General features: G+C 36.4%; 1 protein-coding gene across 1 annotated transcript in view; it reads right to left on the bottom strand.

Annotated features, from left to right (window-relative positions):
* Positions 1-216: 216 nt before the first annotated feature.
* EMB2753 (tetratricopeptide repeat (TPR)-containing protein) overlaps positions 217-20,654 on the bottom strand; it is a 154,829-nt gene continuing 134,391 nt past the window's right edge. The window contains exon 26 of the mRNA XM_089804127.1: positions 217-1,393. Within this exon, the coding sequence (XP_089660253.1) occupies positions 1,158-1,393 (236 nt within the window). The 3' untranslated portion in view covers positions 217-1,157. The remainder of the gene's footprint in view (positions 1,394-20,654) is intronic.

Below are 20,654 nucleotides of genomic sequence, written 5' to 3'. Positions count from 1 at the left end.
CCTCCCTATCTGCAATAGGTCAAAAAAATATAGAATCTAGATATGATGTGAGCTGTCAAAATATCCAAATATATGCTAAATTTTACACATTCAAATCCAAAATTTCTGAAAAGAAACAGATTTGTCACCTAGGATTACGTGAAATCAAGTAAGAGGTCCGTACTAATAGGGAAGCACAGTAAATGCACAAGTAATCAAAATGCAAAAAGCTGCTGCTGAGATCGAACAAGAATTTTCTGTTTTAAATATAGTTAATTCCTTAGTGCCAGGACTTGTTTGCCTCAGAATAACATCAAATTCATTGTTCATTTACAACAATGTCACTTCTGACATGTGCAGAATTTTCTCGGATTGGGTGAAGCTGTTATACTCATAGATAACATTTTTTGCAGAAGTCCAATGTCTCCAAGGAATATTCAAATACTTCCACAATAAAATTACTGCTAGACCAGAAAGTGTTCAGGCTTACATGACTTTATCAAAGAAAAATGAGATATGAATCAACAATGCACGCATCTATATGAACAAATTGCTAACTCTTATGCTGTCAAAATTGCAACTCTCATTAGCACGTGATAAAAATCTATTCAGAAAAGGGCTTAACAATGTCCTACAAAAAAACGACAATAAGAAGCTACAACAAAGCCACTCTCACCCAGCTTTTCAAGCTCCAAAAATGAATAGCAGTTGACTGGCACACTAAGAATTAAATTTTAATTTAGAGAGAAAGAAGCCAAATGCCACTCCATATTGATGTGGCCTTGGAAAATGTGAACAGTCCCTTTGTTATCATAAGTTACTCCTGTGCTCTAGCATCACTGAAATGATGCAAAGCAAGAAAAAATCTGGATCTGCATTAAGCTGGATGAAACACTCATATTCCTCAGAATCTGGTGCATTCAGATGTGAAGAGACAGGCCAGCACCTTCATTGATTATCGATGAACAATAATTACAGCAAAAATTAAAGTAGAAACCTGGAACCTTGTTTGAAATGTAGAACTGTCCCCACCATCATCTGTATGAGGTCAAATTATCCTTTCAAATTTAACAAGTGATTGGACCTCTGATTGGATTGAGATCCATCATCATAGTTTGAAGGCAACCCCTTTGATAGATACTAGAAACTGGCCCGGTTTATTTGCTATGGTGGCTAGCTCAACAAGTGTGAAGAGATCCTTCTGGAGCTGAAATTTTTAATGCTTCCAGATCAACTATATTTCCATTTACTGAGTTTGACAATCCATCAAGGGACTTGTATTGACCTTTTTCCAGATGTCCATTGTCTTCATTCCCACAAACCTTGCTATTGACTGATCCAAAAACAGCAGAACTCTTGGCACCCTTAAAATATGTTGAAAAAGGAAACATGTCTGCGCAACGCAATCTCCATCCTACAAAACCAATAAAGAAAAAGCCATTATTAAATACACCATTGAAAGCACTCATATCCTATACTTTCGTGATATCCAAAAAGAAGTGTTAAGAGGTAAAAATCTTTCAAACAACATAAAGTACTGTACATCAGGTAAATAAGAGTGTACTTGAATGCTGTACTAGATTCATTCTGATTCTCTACCAAATTTACACAAAAATTATCTAGCACAATATTATCAGGTCCAGGGAAGCTAATTAAATTACTTCAAGTTAGCTATTTGTTATTTCTACAGTCTACTGTTTGTAGTTAACTGAGTTACAAGACAAAACCTGGACATTGAAGTTCACATTCAACAATTTTTATTAGAATCCGAACTTAATAATTACAATTAATGCAAACAACTATTTAGGAATAGGCACTAAATATAAGTTCGTCCAACTAATGATGAAACCTGGCCCTCATGGTAGTGGCAGGCAGTGGCTATGCAACCACAAAAACCGTTTACCATACCTAGGAGAAACACTCAGTTTATTTTTTAAAAGTTGTAAACTGTTATAAGGTAAACAGTTTTTCATTCATAGATAGCCACTAGCGTAGTGGCAGGATGATGAAACCTGAGGTTTGGCAAAGCCTCCCAGGATGTGAAGCAAATTCTAAGTAGAAAGGTGGGAAAACTATGAAGCACCTTCAGGTAACCCAGCCAGATCACACCATCTGTGCTTTCTGTGAAGCCAGCGATCATTCATGAGGACATATGTCAGACCTCCATGTTAAATGTGCTACCACGCTACTCCAGGAATTTTATGTGCAATGTTCTCCTTGTACTGTCAACGTTCCTATATGTGACCTAGCTTAAAACCTTCTAGCTGCTCCGTAAGTTTCTTTAAAAACATTTAGTTCAGTGGTGTTTCAATTCTCTAAATGATGTTGAGCCCTCCTGTCAATAAGTTAATGCCCATTATGGAGGAAGATTTCGCAAGGGATAAATGGTAAATGAGAGAAAAGAGAATATCAATAATCAGAACCCTTAATCTCTTCTTCTCTTGAATTATACTGTATTATTTTCAATTACTAGAATTTGAGCAATTCTTTTCTATTTCTCTTTGAAGGAATGAGTAGGTAATGGTCTTATAATGCTTGACCTACTACTTCATAGTATTTGAGGAAAACAGATTTCTCAGGCTTGTAGATGGGCACGAAATAGTCCTATAATGTTATACAAGCTATCTTGATTATTAGTGGCTTTGACGAACATGTCTTCTATTGTATTGATGCACCCAGTGATAATTTGCAGATATCCCTGCTGCTTTGCTTGTTATAAATTTAAACTCAGAAACACGTATTTTGTACTTGTGTAGTTTTGAATTAGTTCCATTTCAATGCAAGGAAAACGGCTTGTGTTATTTTCAGCACTAGTCAGTCTTCGATTGAATCTGTTGAAACAAACATTTCTTCATTTTGAGGAATCCTTGTACTGCAACAAAATATCTCCAATGCTGATTCCTAGTATAAGATTATTTTTACTGTTACATTTAATCAAAGTTCACATACTCGCTGCAAATCACCAAGTCTTGGCAGTCATGAGATGAATCAAGGTTGCTGGGTCAAAATGACCAACTCGGACTCAGACAAGTCAGGCATGTGACTCACTGAGTCACAAGTCACAGCCTGACTCGCCTAGTCCAACAGCTTTATTGTAAAGTTGGGCAATAAAAAATGTTAATGATTGTAGCCTCAATCGGATGATTCCAATCGATGAAATCAGATGTTTGAATGACCTATCGGCCTCAACCATTTGATACCTATCCTACACTATTATCATCATGGAGCATCAGTATTATTGATAACAAAGTGTATATATATATATATATATATACTTTAATTATGATAATACCTTAAGAAAATGCTATTTGTAATAACTAATGAGAGTTAAAGAGACATGTCTCCATAGAGACATGTCTATTAATATTATATAAATATTCATTGAGAAGGTAATTTGAAAGTTGAAACACACAGAAATAAAATTAAGTGCTATGACAAGTTACAGTCATGACATAGAATGAGATCTTTAACATGGTATTAGAGCAAAGGCTGGAACAAACGACCAGAGCCCAGGAATTTGAGAGAATACCTTCTCACTGTAACTCAGCTATGATTGACAGGTCTGGTGTTTCTATCAGCTTCAATCTTACTTGTAGGTTGATACCTTTTGGTGGACCGTGATGTGAAAATCTCTGTTGTGAGCATTTACATGGTCATTTCATCGGCACTTGAATTGAGTTTGTATATGCATTTGGTGTCATGGAAACATTTACATCTGACAGAAATTCCAGAGCGCATTTGCTTCTAAGAAGGCCACAAAGTTGTGTATGAATTAAGGAACAAACCCACTATAATGGAGGTAGAGAAGCATGATAAATTCAACACTATTCTGCTTTTACAGGAAACATTAGCTACACAGAAGAGCCTAGTTGTTCGGAATAACCAGTGGTGAGTGCATCGGGTTGCGGAGTTTTTGATCCCTCTATGTTATGTTGGCCGGTTCTTTGTTTTGTTTGTGTTATCATTGTCCGGAGATTTTGCAAGAGCAGTTTAGGGTAGTGGAGAGATGAAATAATCAAGCTATACAAACACAACTGTTCGGGTTGCCAGTAACAGCTTTCCTAATAATTGCTCTGCCCTAGCCACATATCCCATATATACCCCAGAAAATGTTTATGTTGAGGACAATTACAATCATGACTGGCTAGATTTGGGATTTTCCTTTTCTGATAAAAATATAAACCAGGAAGCGTTCTAATCTGTAAGAAGAAACCTTCCTACACTAACATTCTCCAATGCATCAAGTGTTTGGAATGCAGAAGCAGATAAACGTTGCGCTACTTCCTTCTGAATTGTCCCCATCGTGAAGTGATGAAAGTTGTGTAGATTGATAAAGTGTTATAATTCTGGGCAACAAAAGTTACAACATAAGTGATGAAAAAAACATGAGGGAGCTCCTCCACACAGGATTCGATGTCAAATGCAATAAGAGCGTTGGGTGCACCTCCTTCAATGTGTGAAAGCAGCAGCCTTGAATCTATCCCTACTGCGAATAATAATCAAAATAGTGGTTGTAGTTTCCAATACGGGCATCAGACATTCCTATTCTATTAAAGTGATATCTATTTGGAGGAAGCACATTAATATGGCGAATGTACATGGCGACTCATTTGTGTTAGATTTGTCTGTCATGAGGATTATCGCTAAAGCAAAGAGTTAAGGAACTGTCGATATCATTGTGCTAGCAGCTAGGTTAACGTGAGCAGATATTATTGAAACAATAAAGTGAGGCTAATGTGTAATATAAATATTTGATGGGAACCTTGTTTGGTGTGAACGGGTCATGGCTACAATATTGGAGATTTTAGTTTTCACTCAAATATTTCATCACACCAGTGTTCTTGTGGTTGCCGTATATTTGGTATATAAAGAAGAGACTATATATTCACACATAATTTTAAATGCCACCACAGTGATCAATGGCATTCCTGACAGCTATTCTGATGTTTGCACTATCTAGTTTAATGAGGAGGTGATTGTCTCTCGTTGGACTTGATAGTGATTGAAAACTCTATAATCAATGGAAAAAGTGGGAATTTTACATTGTAGGGGGGAATAATAACCAATGTTCCATTCCACTTTGAACCATCCTTAGAGAGAGATGTGAGAGAAGAGACACATTCCGAGTTTCAATTTGAACCATGATTCAAAGGAGATATGTCTCTCAAACAATCTAAGAGTGTGTTTCCCTCACAAATAAAGTCTTTTAGAAACCTTCATAATGACATATGGGAATGCAGACGATGTGTACTCAAATTGTTTGACATATGCTTATATGGAGGCATTTTCTGATTTGATGCATATGGAGCAACTTGTATCAAGGATGTTGAGATGCAGTTAGTCTCTAGGGATGTTCTTCCAGGAAGAGAAGAATGGTACATCAGGAATCCTGTTGAGGCATCTTTGCAGGTGATAACATCCAGGATTATAAAATAATGCTATTCATTAAGAGTATCTAACAACCAATATTTTATCCAAAGCCTTCAGCCAAAGCCAAGTTTGCACATCATTGAAGATAATCTTGGGGATATGTATCAGAACCCTTATTGAGAGGGAAACTCAACAACAATGACTTCCTGGGATGTATCTTAATACATCATATTCATGGAGGACCCACCCTCTGACATGGTCCATGGTGGATGTCATGTGAGTTATTAAATGATCTTGTGAAAACTTCTTGAGAGGTGACGATCTTTCAATAAGTTTACTTGGGGTTACCATTGTAAGGTAACAATCTTAACAATAATTTAGCTTGCTATCATTATGGATGTCATTTGGTTGATGTCCTTGGAGATCGTTATAGTGCACATGGTGGTTCCACTAAATTACTAATACTAAGTCTCATACTATCCACCATGTGATATCTTAGTAACTACCAACTCAATTACTAGTACCAATGGAGACACCATGTGCAGATGTTTTCCTCAGTAGGCATCATGAGACTTGATGCCAATGCACATACCAATGGAAATATAAGTATGGCGAATATGGTATGGTAGATATTCTTGTATATACCATACTTTGACGATACCGTAAGGTAACATCTTGGACATGTTGAGTACTTTGTGAATATCATGAGACTTGATATTTGTAGGCCATTACTCTGAGTGCTTGGTAAATATCATAAGACTTGATATTAGTAGGTCATTACTCTTGATATCATGAGATGATATCACTGTGGTGGACATCTCCAAATTCAAGATATCTGTGAACAATGCTATACAATCTGATATCACATTGAAGTGATATTTCTTTTCACATTGTGTTGTTTTATTTGGATAGAAATCATCCTCTCTGGTTAAGAGGGACTGTTAATAATGTTGCCTTGATTGGATGTTTCCAATCGATAAAATCAAAAGTTTATAAGGCCTATCGACCTCAAACATTTGATAACTAGCCTAACTATTATTATCACGTAGCATTAGTATTATTGATAATAAAGTGTATACACACACACACACACTATTATTATCATGGAGCATTAGTATTATTGATAATATAGTATATGTGTGTGTGTATATATATCACTTACTATAATTATGATAATACCTTATGCAAATGTTATTTGTAATAACTAATGAGAGTTAAAGAGACATTTGAGACATGTCTCTTAATATTATATACATTTTCATTGAGAAGGTAATTTGAAACATACGGAAATAAAATAAGTGCGATTACAAGTTACTGCAGTGACATAGAATGAGATCTTTAACGAAAAAAAAAGACTCAAGACTTTTATTACTTTTTTTTGTATCAGAGTATTTTTAGTATACTAGGTTCTTTCTATACTTAGCTTGTTATTCTAAAACCTTAGTTAACAGTCATTTAGGCTCATTTTTAGTCATCTTAATCTAGTCTATTTTTAGATGACATCTTTATTTAGACACATTTTCTATTCGGTTAACGCTTTTTATATTGTTTGTAAACTCTTGTATTGTTAATACGGTTTCAAAAAAAAAATCTATTTCATGTTATCAAAGTGGGATGGGTTTTCACAAATTTTTTCCCTTCAAAAATTTCTGATCAGGGTTCAAAAAGATTCAAGTTAAAAATTTATCTGTTGAATTTTAATATTTTCTCTTCAAATTTAACTAATGGATCGGTTAATAATCTATGTTCCACAGCATGTCAAGATGGGGTTGGGGGATGACGAGGGACACATTTTCAAAACATTTCCTAAAGAGCAAAAAGTAAGGGGCGGCTTTTTAAAATGTGTGAATTTTTAAAAATATATCAAAATATTATTGATAGAGGGAAAGAGAAATACATTTGTAATTGATTATTAACAAGACACAAATAAACCACTGATTTATGGTTTGCAATACTTGCATAACAACATAAATGATATTAACAAGAATATTGATCAGTATAACAGCATTATAACAAGTCTCAAACATCAAAACCGTCATCTGTCAATATAAATATCCAAATCAAAATGTATTATACATGTATCCAAAAGTCTCAAGCATCGTAATATAACACGTGGCAGGCACAACCTTTGAAACTAAGCCTCATTCTAGCCATCATATATCCAGAGGCTCATAATCATTTGAGTCACTATCTCTCTCTAGCAGAAATGAATCATCCAATGAATGTCTCAAATTTTAAATTCAATGGCCTTAAAGTTTAAATATGTATATAACCAATGTTACTTGAATTGTTTTTTATTATGATAATTCCATATTTAAAAGTTATTAGATTATATTTATAATTATTATATATAGTTTTTTTTTAATATAAATATTTTAACATATGTTTATTATGATGAATATTAAAAAACATAAATTAAGTATTAAATTTATAATTATAATATATTTCAAAATATATGATTTAATATATAAAATTTTAAACATATTTAATCACAAACTCCATTGTTGAATATTAAATCATGAAGTTTATCATCTGTGAGAACGAACTAAAACCTTGTGGGCCGCAACACTGTCGATTTCACAAAAACAATTTTTTTTATAGTGTGTTTATTTAATTTTTAATGCCAAAAATCAGCCAAATATTTTGGAGGTGCCTTTTTGTTTCAAGGATGGATTGGGGACATTTCAGGCATCCCTCAGGCATAAGGATGGAACGGTTTCCTATTGTTTTTTTAAATCGTAGACAGTTGGGATACATTTCCTTTTCATCTCGTTGTACCTAAAACATTTGAGGGATGGGAAACAAGTCCCCTAATGACAGGAAACATGCTTTCGTGTCGCATGGTTTATAATTTGTCCCTCAAAAATTAAGAGTTTGCTCCTGCTTGACCTAGTCAAGATTTCAACAGTTCAGTAGGGCATTTTGGTTTCTGGAAATGTTTTACCATTTTTCGTCAAAACTGATGTGTTCTATATGCTGGTCCATGTATTGGAATCTGTGTTTGGTTTGGATTAGGTTTTCACCTCAAAGAATTTATTTTTCTTTTTCTTTTTGGTCGAGTGACTTGTCTTTGCGGGAGAATGGTTGTCTACATGTGTCTTCATGGGAGAATGGTAGTCTACAAGAAAATGGTCATCTACCTACATCTCCACGGGAAAATGGTTGTCTGCTTGTGTCTCCACGGAAGAATGGTAGTCCACAGGAAATTGGTCGTTCGCCTGTGTCTCTAGGGAAAATGATCGCCCGCTTGTGTCTCTATCAAAGAATGGTAGTCCACGAAAAAATGGTCGTCCGCCTATGTCTCCACAAGAGGAGAATGGTCGTTCCGCTGTCTCCATGGGAAAATGGTCATCAACTTGTATCTTCGCGAGAGAATGGTAGTCCATTGGAAAATGGCCATTTGCCTGTATCTACATAGGAGGATGGTAGTCCACGAGAAAATGGCCGTTTACTTGTCTCTCCATGGGAGAATGGTAGTCCACGGGAAAATGATTATCTGCCTTTCTCTCCACGAGAGATTGGTAGTCCAAAGGAAAATAGTCGTCAACCTATGTCTCCACGGGAGAATTTTGTCCGCGAGAGAATGGTTGTTCAAGGGGAAGTCTTTCATCCAAGGGAGTGTGAGGTTGCTTGCGGGGACATGTTTCGTCCATGGAAGAAAGCTTAGTTTACGCGAAATGGTTCCGCAAATACCTGGGTTCCTTGGCAATTTGTTTCTTCGAATTGGCATGTTTGCTAGGTCCTATATGTTGTGCTCGGGCTTCTGCATACTACACGCTAAAAGTGAAGAATATCTGGATACGCGATGTTATATTCTCAGTTGCCCAAAATAGAAAAAATGTTTGCACATTAGGTGAAGCTATTTGGAGAAACATCAATTATTCTATAAAATGAATGCTAGCAATTGGACATTGGTCGCATGATGAGTTCTTTTGTCCTAAACTCGTTACTGATAATCAACGATAATAATGACAAGTAACTGTTTGAAGAGCAAATGGGATGAAGGCACCTAGAAGAGTCTCAGGAAATTTTTGAAGTGCAAATCATTGTTTTTTTCTAAGTGAAAGGAGAATGTGGACAAGGGTGTGCAAGATGAGTACAAGCTTTTTGTAGACTGAAGACCAAATATTTTTGGGGATTCATTCTGAAGTGTCAATTGCTTGGGCGAATTGAATATAGGGTGTAAACAAGGGATTACACACTTGATGGGATGGGCATATTTTCAAGGAGGAAGGAGGCCTACTGCAATAGTGTAAAGAACACATCATTTGTGTGGTGAGGTCTAATACAGGAGGTTTATCTGCCGCACTTGTGAACTCGTTTATGTGAGATCAGTTGTGTTGTAAAAGAAGATTTAAACTGATTGTAATACTTTATGATAAGAGTTAAACTAGTTGTAATATTGTTGCTTCGTCAGTTAGCCGAAGGTTGTTGCCTTTAGAAGTAGTTGCCTCAGTCCAATCAGGTTGAAGGCTTCGTTTTTGTTGAGAAGGATTTGCAATGATTAGTGATACCGTGGTTTTTAACCAAAAGCGTTTCCACAAGATAAATCCTTGTCTTTGTTTCCTTTGTTTTCATTCAGTTGCATATACTTTTAAATTTTTTAAATACTGATTCACCCTCTTAGCATTTCTTAAGTTTTTCAAGAATTTGTTTGATTTTCATTAATTCTTAGCCTCTAAAATTTCGCATGAGATTTTTTTGAGGTGTTCCTATTGTAGATTTTAACACTTTTTTTCCAAAAAAAAAAATTGCTTTGAAAACGTCAAATCATGGTATTTAGTAGCCAATTTTGGGGCATCCTACTCATCTATAATAGTTTAGAGGAGTTGTCGATTTTCCCTCCATATCGTAATAGTAGTGTGTATCATTGACTCCATGAATGGCAGCTTTGTTATCTAACACCAAGTTGGATGTTTTGTTGATGTGATTTCTAGTTAGAGGTTTTCCAAATTTTGGATGGTTCTGTTGGTTCCCAAAACCACAGATTGGAAATCCAAGAGTTTTGCCAATTCTCTAATGGGATTACTCAATCAGCTTTGGCCAACAAATAGGAATGACCTGAAATCGGCTCCACTTTAGGCTTCGCTAAACCTTAGCAAGTAAGCCTTCACCTTAAACCCTAATTACTTGGTTCAAAGTTTTTCTATAGCGAATTTAAACTTTGTGAGTTCTTAAGTTGGCAAAATCCTTAAAACTTGAAACAAATAAGTTATATAAATGCTTGTAACGATTAAATGTTTATATAAGATTTTATGAATAATTGAGTTGATGAGTTAATAGTTGAGTTGATGCAGGCAATAGAGTCCACTACAATGAAGAGTCTTACATATAACTTATGGGACAATATGCGTCAAAATATCATCAATTATTCATGTGTTCTAAATGCAGAAGATAAATCACACATGCAATTCAAAGTTAGTCCAAAAGGATTCCAACTTTTTTGGAGGGAAGTCTAGTCAGACATGGATGAAGAAACACGTATTTGCTTCACACTATCCCTAATTAAGAATAATACGAAAGATCTAATACATAAGCATTGTCAAGAATAGTTCAGTAATCGCCTAAATGACCATGAAGCACAAATGCAAATTGCAGTTTATTTCTTTGCCATAAATAAACACAAACAAAGAGCTTTAATTGATCATTAAATTACAATATATCAGTTCATACTACAAGTCATGCCTTTTAATCCATAGTCTTCCTTACAAAATCTGAATATCTCTCTCTTCCACCATTCACTTCCCTTTTGCATTAAAAAAAAAATAACACTCATTTATATCTTATCCAAATCAAGGTTGTGACTTTTGAAAATGAAAAGTCATATCTCTTTGGAAAGAAGTTACACCTCTTAATTGTAATCACACCAAATTAAGATAAAGTTATTTCCTTTTAATCGAAATCTTTATAATATACAACTCTCAATTTTTCAATTGTAGCTTTTACTGTTGATGCGTTGATTTTCTCTAGACAGCGATGCATCATTATTTAAATTCTTTTCTTGGCCAAGTCAGGGCTTGCAATCACTTTTGTTTCCTTTGTTCATTTATTTTTTATCACTTTATTATACGTGATTTTAATCGCACATGTATACTTTGCGTAAATCATCATTTATGAATATATTGTTTCAACAGTGTTCTCCAAATTAATAACGTTCAAGTGTATTAGAGCAAAAAGAGACTAGATGCATCATAACATTGAACAAGTAGATGGATAGAATGACTCAAACTCTTATCAACTTCCTCATCTCTTGTAATATTGACACAATCTTTTTAAAATCTACAGATGCATCAGGTAGAATAAAATATGTCACTGTATTGTTTGAATTGTTTGATGAAGGGGTCATGGATGTAAGGCCACCAAATACAGTTTATTTTGTTACTGACAATGTTACTGCTAGGAGACTCTTGATGTACAAGTATCCCTTTGTGCATTTTAGCCCAGGCGTGGCAAATTGCCTTGATACAACATTGCAAGGACATTGAAAACTTGATTCGATTACAGAGGTATTGTAAAAGGCTTGCACCAAGGTTGCAGAGGGACATGGCCCCTATCCCCAAGCCCCCTGTCTCTTCAGAGTTTCCAGGACTGCATGATGCATGTAAAGAGGACATCCCCCTCCCGTCCCGAATGAGCAGAGAATAGCTGAAACGGGGGTAAATTTCCCCTGACGTTTAGGGACAGTGAAAACGTCCCTTGGCAGTCCCCAAATGGCAGGAGATGCTTCCAACATTCAAAAACTCTAGAAAAACTAACTCGTCATCAAAAGATGCACATACAAACTATGTGGGAACAAATCTAAAAACCAGTAAACACTTTATATGGGTTCAATTTTCTGAGGACCCAAATTTGTCAATCTCAAATATATATCATACCTTGAACTTCTTCATCAGACTCTGAACAATTTACTCATTGAGAGATGTTTTTTTGTAAGCAATCATTCAAAGATGCCACATTATTGGCCAAACTAACGAATAAGACATCAAAGTAGAAACAAATCCAAGCGGGCTTTCACAGTAACTAATGGTTCTAAGCTTGCATTAAGTTGAATCTATGTTTCATGCGTGCATCAAAGTGTCTGAGTTGCAGCTTACTTTGTGTCTCAGACAAGACTTTTTCTGATTTCACCATAAATGACGCATTGAAAGTTATAAAACATTAAACATGTAATATATAAATATATTTTAAAAACTTTACACACAAACACACACAAATATATATCCCCTGCTGTCCCCTCTAGGAAACATCTACGAAAAGCATACCCAGCTGTCCTGCCTCTATCCTCGAAACACCGTGGCACATAGGCTTGCACAGTTACCAAGTTCTCTACAGTCACACGACTGATATTTGTGAGATGCTCCACTATAGAGGGCAAGGAGCTCATTTAAACAGAGCTGACAAAATTTGCTATGCACATCCTTGCATTGCAGATTCTTTGCCAAAAAAAAAAATTCATTGTAGATGTTCATTTCAAATTGGTGGATAAAGTCAAGCTTCACAAATTAAACAGATGGCAAACTAACGACAAAATATGTTTAATTTGAAGTTTTTAAGATGCAACTTAAAAAAGTCATCAAATTTTTAAAACCTCTAGTAAAATATTTTAAGGCAGGTTGACATGGAAAAATACCCCATGGACAGTTCATATGAGGTCATACGTTGGCTGGAAACCTGGGGAGGATTGCTTTTGTTACTCAAACTGAAGTCATCAAAGGGAGATATACCCCCAGAGAACCTCATCATTAGTTGGGAGGGAATGAACTGGGTCAAAAATGATAAGCAAAATGTTGCCATCGTTCTCGCAGACTTTGAAAAGGCACATGATAGAATTGAATGTCCCTTTGTTCTAGATATGGTGTCAGCCTTTGGATTTCCTCATAAGTTTTGGAAATGGGTAAATATTCTTTTCAATAGCTCTTCCACCCAAGTAGATGTGAATGGTGAGCTTCCCCAGCCTATCTTCTTGCAAAGGTATACAAAACAGGATTTTCCTATTTTTCCATCCCTTTTTATTATCGCTGCTCATGCCTTGCACTTTATTGTAAGATCTAACTTGATTGCTCTACCTATCAAGGGCATTATTCCCATAAACCAGGAGCAGCTCCTCAGTGCCCAATTTTCTGATGACCTCTTTATTCATTGAGTTAGCTCAGAATACTTTTCATAATACTATCAGGAGACCGGACTTCTCTTGTGCTGCATCTGGTTCCAAAATTGTTAACCATGTATCCACTGTTAGCAACCAAGGGGTGGCAATGGGCTGATCGTACTGAGCTCGAAAATTACTTGGGTATTCCCTTTGCAGTCTCTCAATTAGAAAACAAGTGGGATTGGCTCTTTTTAAGATTGAGATAATGTACACCAAATGGAAGACCCACTTCCTATTTCTTGCAGGTAGGATCCAGGTGGTTCAAAAGGTTATTGCATCTCATGTCGAATATCATTCCTTTGCATGCCTATTTGCTAATGCGCATTTTTAGAATCTTGAGGAAATTTTGTCATCAGGTGGTAGTATGGACAGGAATAGACATTGTGTATTCGGCTCGGTGCTGTTTGCCAAAAGACCAAGGGAGGTTCAGCCTTATGAGCCCGAGAGGGTATTGATCAGAAATAACATAGCCTTGTCAAGGCCAAAAAGAGTAAACTATGGGAATCAAATCATATACAAGACACCATTTGGAAAATCTGATGTTCAAACATTTTCCTGAGCAGTATTGTCCACTCTTTAGAAGGCTTGCTACAAGGTTCAGCATTTGACATTTAATTTTGAGGCAGTAGAAGTTTCTCCTCCTTACTATGTGCCTAACAGATCAGTTTGGTGGAATGTTGCTTCACAAGGAAAGCCTTTGGCTATATCTCAAGGATGCTCGGCAAGAATTTGGCATTCCAAGAGGGTTCAAAACTTGCAAGATCTTATACGTCACGATAATCTAAGATTAGGAAACAGATTGGGTACTTGCATTATGTCCATCTTCTCATAAGAAAACATATTCAGTGCTTGTAAAAAGTTGGAAGAACTCAATTCCAAGTAAAAAGATTACAGATTTGGACCTAACCAGTAGGATTAGGTAGAAAAATGGCTCCAGACTACAAAAAGTTTTTGTCAGAATCGGGTTGGGAGAGGTTCTAAATTGGCTCCACGCCTGGAATCTTAACAGGTCTAAAACCATGTGGTCCTATAAGTTGATGCATATCTAGAACAACCACAGTGAACCCAAAATAGCCTGTTTTTGTTGGCTTCTTATTCTCAAAAAGCTTGCTGTCAATCATGTGATTCATTACAATGGTCTGCCCACTCGAATGTGGGATGCTTGAATTATACCTAAAACTTTTGAGCATTTATTTTGTGATTCAAAGTTCGCTATCTGTAGTTGATCTTTGTTCTTTGTACAACCAGTGAGGGATGAAAGATTGGCTTTTCATGGCATAAACTTCTGTCTGCTTATGATGATGCATTTAATTTTGAATTAAACAGATTTTGGCTTCTTTTTTGCTAATGAAGTCTTGTGGTAGATTTCAAACAAAATAAATTAGATCTACAAGGACACGAGGAGGAGAATTCCTGAGTTGAACAATGAAATCACTTTTCTTTTAATTATGTTTCAGGTTTTGGCTGCCATTGAGACTCCCAAAGATAGATTTGTGATTCAGCTGGAGGAAGAATTAAAGATGGTACATAAGTTAGAGAACAAAACAGCTCACTTCTTCCCACAAAGCTAGGCCAAATTGAAAAAAGAAGACTCAAACTGCTATAGGTACTTGGAAGAGACAAAGATCACCAAACTCACCCTTAAAGAGTCGTCAAAGAAGCAAAAGGCAGACTTCCAGTTTGCTCCTAAAGACCCCAGTGCGATTTTGCCACCTCTTGGCACTTTGATTGTGAAAAAGCAGAGTACTAACAACATAGTAGAAGCTTGGGACTCGATATCATGTATTTTTAGGGCATGTTGGTACAACTGATGTAATGAAATTCTTAATGGCAAACATTGCTGATAGATATGTCTTGACCATGATGTTACATCTAATGTAAAGATGTATCTGAGAATTCTGTTCCAGTGGGTGATCACTACAGACTCTACTTGAGATAGTGACTCCATTGTGTGTGTGTTTATATGTATATGTATCTATCTATCTATGCAGTGGCTCCATTGTGTGTGTGTGTGTGTGTGTGTATGTATGTGTGTGTGTGTATAATTGTTGAACATCTACCGTTGTTAATTTGCAATGGTGAAAGTCATCTTCAAGTAACACGGAAACAATTTAGAATCAACTAGAGAACAAGTATTCCAAGCCTCATACAGTTCCTTAGCGGTTTTTGCTTCTCTACTGTTACCTCATCCAGAGTTCAAAGATAAGATGTACCAGATCAACATTGTATATCGAGCCTCTGTTCCAGATAATATAGAATCTTGGCAAGTTTTTGAAGATGACAAGAGCTTGCAATTGTTCTTAGAAAACGACGAGGCTACTTCCAAACATCAGTCTAATGAAGGTAATAATGAAGACTCTAATCACGAGCTAAAAGAAAATCAGATGGGTGAAATCCAATTACGAGGTAATATCATTCCCCCATATTTTGTGTCTTTGGAAAAATTGTTTAATAGACATGATGCCTACATAAAGCAAAAGAGGGCGTAAAAGGGACCTACCACTGGTGAGTACGAAGTAGTAGATATTGGTGATGCCTATAATCCTAAAATGATCAATATTGGTAAGTGTTGTTCACCAAAAGAGAAAGAAGCCGCTAAGCTGCTTTTTATAGAATACCAGGATATATTCGCTTGGAGTTATGAAGATTTGAAAAGCTATAGAGGTGGGAAGATAAAACATCAGATTCCCTTCAAACCTAATGCAGTCCCTTTCCAGCAAAAACAAAGGAATTATAATCCTAAGTTAGCAAACGCCATATTTCGGGAAGTAGATAAAATGTTGAAAGCAAAAATCATCTATCCCATCCATCACTCCACCTGGGTAGCTAATATAGTACCGGTTAGAAAGAAGAATGGAGAAATAAGGATCTGCGTTGATTTCCATAATTTGAACCAAGCATCTCTGAAGGATAATTTCACTCTTCCCAATATGGATTACTTACTACAAACAGTGGCTAGATCCGAAATGATGTCCATGCTTGACGGGTTCTCAGGTTACAATCAAATTGAAGTAGAAGAGGAGGACCAACAAAAGACAGCATTCACCACTCCTTGGGGTACGTTTGCATATCACATAATGCCCTTTGGGCTCATCAATGTTGGCGCCACATTTCAAAGGTGTATGAGTAAAATGTTGGCTGATCTAAAGGACCGGATTATAGTTATATATCTGGATGACCTCACCATGTTTCCGAAAAAGAGGAAAGATCACATAGAAGACTTGAAGAAAGTCTTACAAAGATGTCGAGAACATGGAATCTCGCTTGATCCAAAAAAATCCGATTTCTATGTGACAGAGGGAAAGCTCCTTGGTTACATAGTTTCTCAGGAGGGTATCAGAATTGATCTTAAAAAAGTTGAGGCCATTCAAAGATTGAGCCTGCCATCAAATAAAACAAGAGTTAAATTGTTCTTCGGGCAAGTGAATTTCCTCATAAGGTTTGTACCAGATTTTGCAGAAACCACTACGTATATTGTAGACATGATGAAAGGAAATTCAAATTTCAAATGGAATGAGGCAAGAAAATAGGCCTTTCAGAATATAAAAACTGCTATTACTAATGCTCCAGTATTATGTCACCCTAATTATAAGCGAGATTCATCATATACTATTATGCTTCCGAACACACTTTTTGGGCAATACTTATGCAAGATAATAATGAAGGGATACAAGCCACAATAGCTTTCTTGAGCATACCCCTGAGAAATCATGAATTGAAATACTCACAAATTGAGAAACATGCTTTTGGAGTAGTCAAAGCATTGAAAAATTTTCGATTTTACATCTTGCATTCACATTCTGCCATTTACATCCCTAATATGGCAGTAAAAAGTGTGTTAACACAGCAAGATATAGAGTGTAATGTCAGAGGAACATCAATAGTAAAGACACAAGAGTATGATATAGAAATCAAACTTACCAAGCTAGTAAGGGGTAATGCCTTGTGCAAGGTGATTGCGGAAAACAAGATCGCTGAAGAATCAAAAGAATTGGGAGAAAAGCAACTAGTTTTGGTTGTAGGTCTTCATGATCTATGGTTCGAGAATATTACTTATTTGCTAACATATGGAGAATGTCCAGAGGGCCTAACTGCAAGACAAAGGAGGGATCTTAAATTGAAAGCAGCTAAGTATGTAATTTGGGATGGTAAATTGTTTAAAAAAGCCATAGATGGCACTTTCCTCAGATGTGTAGACAAACAATAGCAAGAAAAGTTGTTGAAAACATTTCATGATGAACCCTGTGTAGGGCATTTTTCATCTTCAGTCACAGCGTTCAAAATATTAAGATAGTGGTATTATTGGTCCAGAATGTTCAACGATGCCTATTCTTGGGTGGCAAAATGCAAAAAATGTAAGATGTTCACCGAGCGTCCTCAATTAGTTGCTCTACCGTTAAGACTTGTCATCATCGAGGGACCTTTTCAACAATGGGGTCTTGATTTCATTGGTCCGATTAACCCAACATCCAATGTCGGTCACCAGTATGTGATAACTACGACTGATTACTTCACTAAGTGGGTGGAAGCCAAAGCAACTAAGAAAACTACTTCTAAAGTAGTATGCGAATTCATTAAGGAAAACATACTAGTTAGGTTTGGAAATGGTCAAGCCGAGTCCAGTAAGAAGAATTTGATTAATATTGTTAAGAAATTGGTGTCAGATAATCAAAAGACTTGGCACAAGAAAATTCATGAGGCACTATGGGCAAATAGAGTAACACCTAAGAGGGCAATTGGCATATCTCCTTTTGAATTAGTCTATGGAACTAAGGCTAATCTCCCATTACCTTTGGAATTGGCTACGAACAAACTTAGAACAGTGATTGAAGATGATATCTATAAAGATGTTTTAGAAAAGAGGATTTTGTACTTGAGCAAGCTTGAAGGGGAAAGAGAATAAATCGTAGATCACATCACACAACACCAGATGCGAGTAAAGAATCTGTTCTATAAGAAGGCAAGACCATGGAAATTCATGGTAGGAGAAAATGTGTTACTCTGGGATAAGCGAAGTGCTCCAGAGGGTATGCATAAAAAGTTTGGCACCTTGTGGAAAGGTCCATTCATAATTCATTAGGCATTCGAGAATAATTCTTTCAAACTGGCTTATCAACATGGCGAAGTGCTACCTCTAACCTATAATGGTCAGGATCTGAAGCTTTATCAAATTTCAAACTGAGAACAGGTAACCCCTATGATGTATTATAGTTCCGTTTAGTTCCTTTCCGTGTTTTCCTAGGTAGTTTTCCTTCCTTGCCTTTGTTTCCCTTTTTTCCCTATTTTAGTTTTGTTGTGTTGCCACCTTTTATTTTTGCAAAACCAAAGATTTTGAGTTCCTTGCTTGGTTATAGTCTACCCAAGTCCCCAGTCAGAGCCAACTATTGCCCCACTTTTTACCCTGTAACAATTTTGCAAAAGTGGAAAATTTTGTGTCTTAGTTAAGCCTAAGTATCTCTGGGTCTAGTTTTAATTCCCCTTGGGTGAAAAGAGTCTCCATTGGATTTTCCATCTTTCCCTTCTCCCACATTCCATGGCCAATTGGTTTTCCTTGATGTTGTGAGTTACAGGTAGCTTAGTACCTAATTCGATGGGGATTCTTGCAACATGCAAAGGTTATTCACAAAGTCAAGCTTGTTCGAAGCTTATCATGTTTTCAATAAAAGAAGGAAGCTTGCAGAAAATCGAGCATCGCCTTCTCGGTGGATTTTCAACCCATGAAAGCGATTTTCCGCGAACAACAATAAATGATGTTTACGGGCCTAGGTGAGAAGATAATGCGCTATTTTATGGAAAATCACTATTTTCATTACAATATTCTACCTTGGGAAACATTCAGGATTCATCACAAAGCTCAAAATCATCTTAAGCGAAAAATTCAAAAATGACTTCTCCTCGGCTGGCTTTTGACCCATGAAGTCTGTTTTCCACCAAGGCAATTGTAAAGGAAAGAAACAGGGAAGTAGGCCCCTTTTCGACTTTCGCAGTCCTTTCAAGATTTTCCGAACCCAAAGGAAATATTAACTCAAATGATAAGTTTAGAGGAAAGCCTGAGCGGAAAACTGAGAATTGTCTTCTCCTCAACAAGTTTTCAACCCTTGAGGACGATTTTCTGCATTCAAAAGAAAATCAACCTTGTAAGTGGATTGGGCCCACAAATTACACACAAAACATCTTAAAATGATAATGGAAACAATCTAACCATTGCGGGAAAGGTATACTGAACAGAATTCAATTAGGCGGATATTTCCTTACGAGGTACTCTGTTCATAATTCTTCGAAACTTAATGGGAAAAGGAAAAGTAAGTATGAAAGAAAGGAAAGTTACCATTGGGCCAACAGAAACAGTGAAAAGACACCAAAATATCCATCAGAGCTCCCGCATTTACTGTTTCAACGGATTTATCCTTTAATTCATTCGTGTGGCGCAAATCCTGAAGATTAAGGGATGAATTGAGACTCCTATATAGATGGAAACATAACAGTTATTCAAACTACCGCTTTTTCTTGAACTATTATTCTGTTAAATTGCATAACGCTTTCAAATTGTTTGCATTTGCGAATTCAATATCCTATTCTTCATCTACATTCAAAATTTCAATTTACTTCATTCTCAGATAGAATGGCAACCAGATTTGAGAGGTTTGATGGACTACATGGAATCAAGTCCACATTGCAAAATTTCACGAATACTTCACTCCATTTTTATGATATGCAAGATTTCCAAAGGAGGTTGAAGTCGGAGCCGATTCATCCCATAACTGAGAAGCTCCAAGGAAGTGGACTAGTAGAGGTAGCTGATTTCCCAATGGCAGTCCAAGCTCCAGAATTGATTTATGAATGTATAAATCACTACAATCCGGATACTAGACAAATTTTGTTACCTAATCATATAGTATTAATCTTCATTGATAGGCAAACTGTGGTGAATTGCCTCCGAGTTCCGGAATGGGAGGAGTTTTCAGACATCACAGTAGGAGGAGCAGTCTCTGAGTTCTTCGCGAAGAAGATGATGTGGAGGAAGGAAATTATGCAGTCCTAGTTTCAAAAGCCGCGGAGCACCAAGAGTAAGGTCCCCAAAACTCTATTTGGTACTAATCTCAAACTTGAGATTGTAGACATTCTGGTTCTCCTACACGGACTGTAAGGTGAGGTA

The sequence above is a fragment of the Cupressus sempervirens genome, chromosome 10, assembly GCF_028749045.1.
Source record: "Cupressus sempervirens isolate cs-2001-9-10 chromosome 10, ASM2874904v1, whole genome shotgun sequence".
NCBI lineage: Eukaryota > Viridiplantae > Streptophyta > Pinopsida > Cupressales > Cupressaceae > Cupressus > Cupressus sempervirens.
The sequence above is the reverse complement of the archived record's forward strand: the minus strand, read 5'-3'. Positions and strand labels throughout refer to the sequence as shown.